General features: G+C 48.0%; 1 protein-coding gene across 1 annotated transcript; it reads left to right on the top strand.

The window, feature by feature from the left end:
* Positions 1–245: 245 nt before the first annotated feature.
* LOC126496517 (FUN14 domain-containing protein 2-like) lies at positions 246–870 on the top strand. Its single transcript, XM_050134005.1, has one exon. The coding sequence runs from the start codon at positions 316–318 to the stop codon at positions 868–870; it is 555 nt and encodes a 184-aa protein (XP_049989962.1). The 5' UTR covers positions 246–315.
* Positions 871–1,377: the final 507 nt, after the last annotated feature.

Raw genomic sequence — 1,377 nt, 5'->3', positions numbered from 1 at the left:
AGGCTTGGTTGTACTTTGTAACAAATCTTGTCTTTAGCTTGAGTATTCAATTGAAATCAATTTTTTTTTGCAAACCCCAACAAATCTTTCAACTAGTATTTACAATATACTTTACTTTTCCAGTCTAATAAATATGGAACACCGAGTGAGTTTTAGCCTTTTCTGATCCTTAGAACACGCAGTTTGATAAAGGCCAAGGTGGCTTTATGACGTAGCTCCCCCTGAAGAAAAGCTGAGGCGCATGCTCCACCTGCCCTCTTTCCCCTCAGCCGTGGGAATGGATACATCTGCCCACATGCGGAAGGTCAGCAGGCCATGACAACGACCACAACCACCACCAACGTAACCGCAAAGCGCTCTATCTCCTGCCCTACTGACCCTCTGCGGCTGTCCTCTCGCAACTCGCAGCTCACAGATATGGCCACTAACAGTCAAGAGCACTTTGATGCTTATGAGGCATTGGATCTTACAGAATTTGGCAAAAACCAGCCTTGGTGGCGCAAACTTTTTGGGCAGGAGACACGGTCTGCGGGCGAGAAGTACAGTGTGGCAACCCAGCTCCTGTTTGGCGGCATCACGGGCTGGTGCACTGGCTTCATATTCCAGAAAGTTGGAAAGCTGGCTGCCACAGCGGTGGGAGGGGGCATTATTCTCCTTGAGCTCGCAAACCATACTGGCCACATCAAAGTTGACTGGAATCGCGTAGAGAAGGACATGAAAAAGGCCAAGGAACATTTGAAGATTCTGAAGAGTTCTCAATTACCAACTGTGGTCAATAGCAAAGCTGAGGAGTTGGTGTCGTTCATAAAGCAGAATGTATTAGTAACTGGAGGATTTTTTGGAGGCTTTTTGCTCGGTATGGCATCCTAAAGGGGTATCACTCCACTCCCACGGTTCAGCAGCCTCTGTACACCATCGTAGAAAAATCCAGAGGCTTTCCACTTCCTCTTCATGCCTGCCCTCCTCCCTGTTGTAAATCTGAACAGCCTCCATGCGCATCTGCCCATGCAAGTTAACACAGGTCCTCCCATGGGCTTGACAAGCCACAGGGCAGCGCACTCTCCATCTGGAGGTCAACAGGAATGGTCCTTCCCCCGTGTGTAGAACCTGCCCCAAACCATCTTTAAGATCTGTCCCTAACAGTCGAGCTGGAAGAGCGCTATGTGGAAAGAACTGAACATATCTGACTTTGAGCATGGGAAGAAAGTAAAGCAGGGACAGCTGTGGGAGTACCACCAGCTAGTCAGCTACTTTAGGGGGACAGTCTGCTTACAGAACTTTACAAGTAAATTGATGCTTTCTTTTGCTCTGGACAACTACTCCAGCAAGCTGTAATTATAGCTCTCTTAGTTTGGACTCAGAAGTGTGACTCTCTTC

The sequence above is a fragment of the Alexandromys fortis genome, unplaced genomic scaffold, assembly GCF_014885135.2.
Source record: "Alexandromys fortis isolate MF-2015 unplaced genomic scaffold, M_Fortis_MF-2015_v1.1 scaffold_6481, whole genome shotgun sequence".
Lineage (NCBI taxonomy): Eukaryota > Metazoa > Chordata > Mammalia > Rodentia > Cricetidae > Alexandromys > Alexandromys fortis.
The sequence above is the reverse complement of the archived record's forward strand: the minus strand, read 5'-3'. Positions and strand labels throughout refer to the sequence as shown.

What these genes read in the sequence shown, in the direction of transcription:
- LOC126496517 (XM_050134005.1), top strand. Translation starts at nt 316, where the DNA reads ATGACAACGACCACAACCACCACCAACGTAACCGCAAAGCGCTCTATC.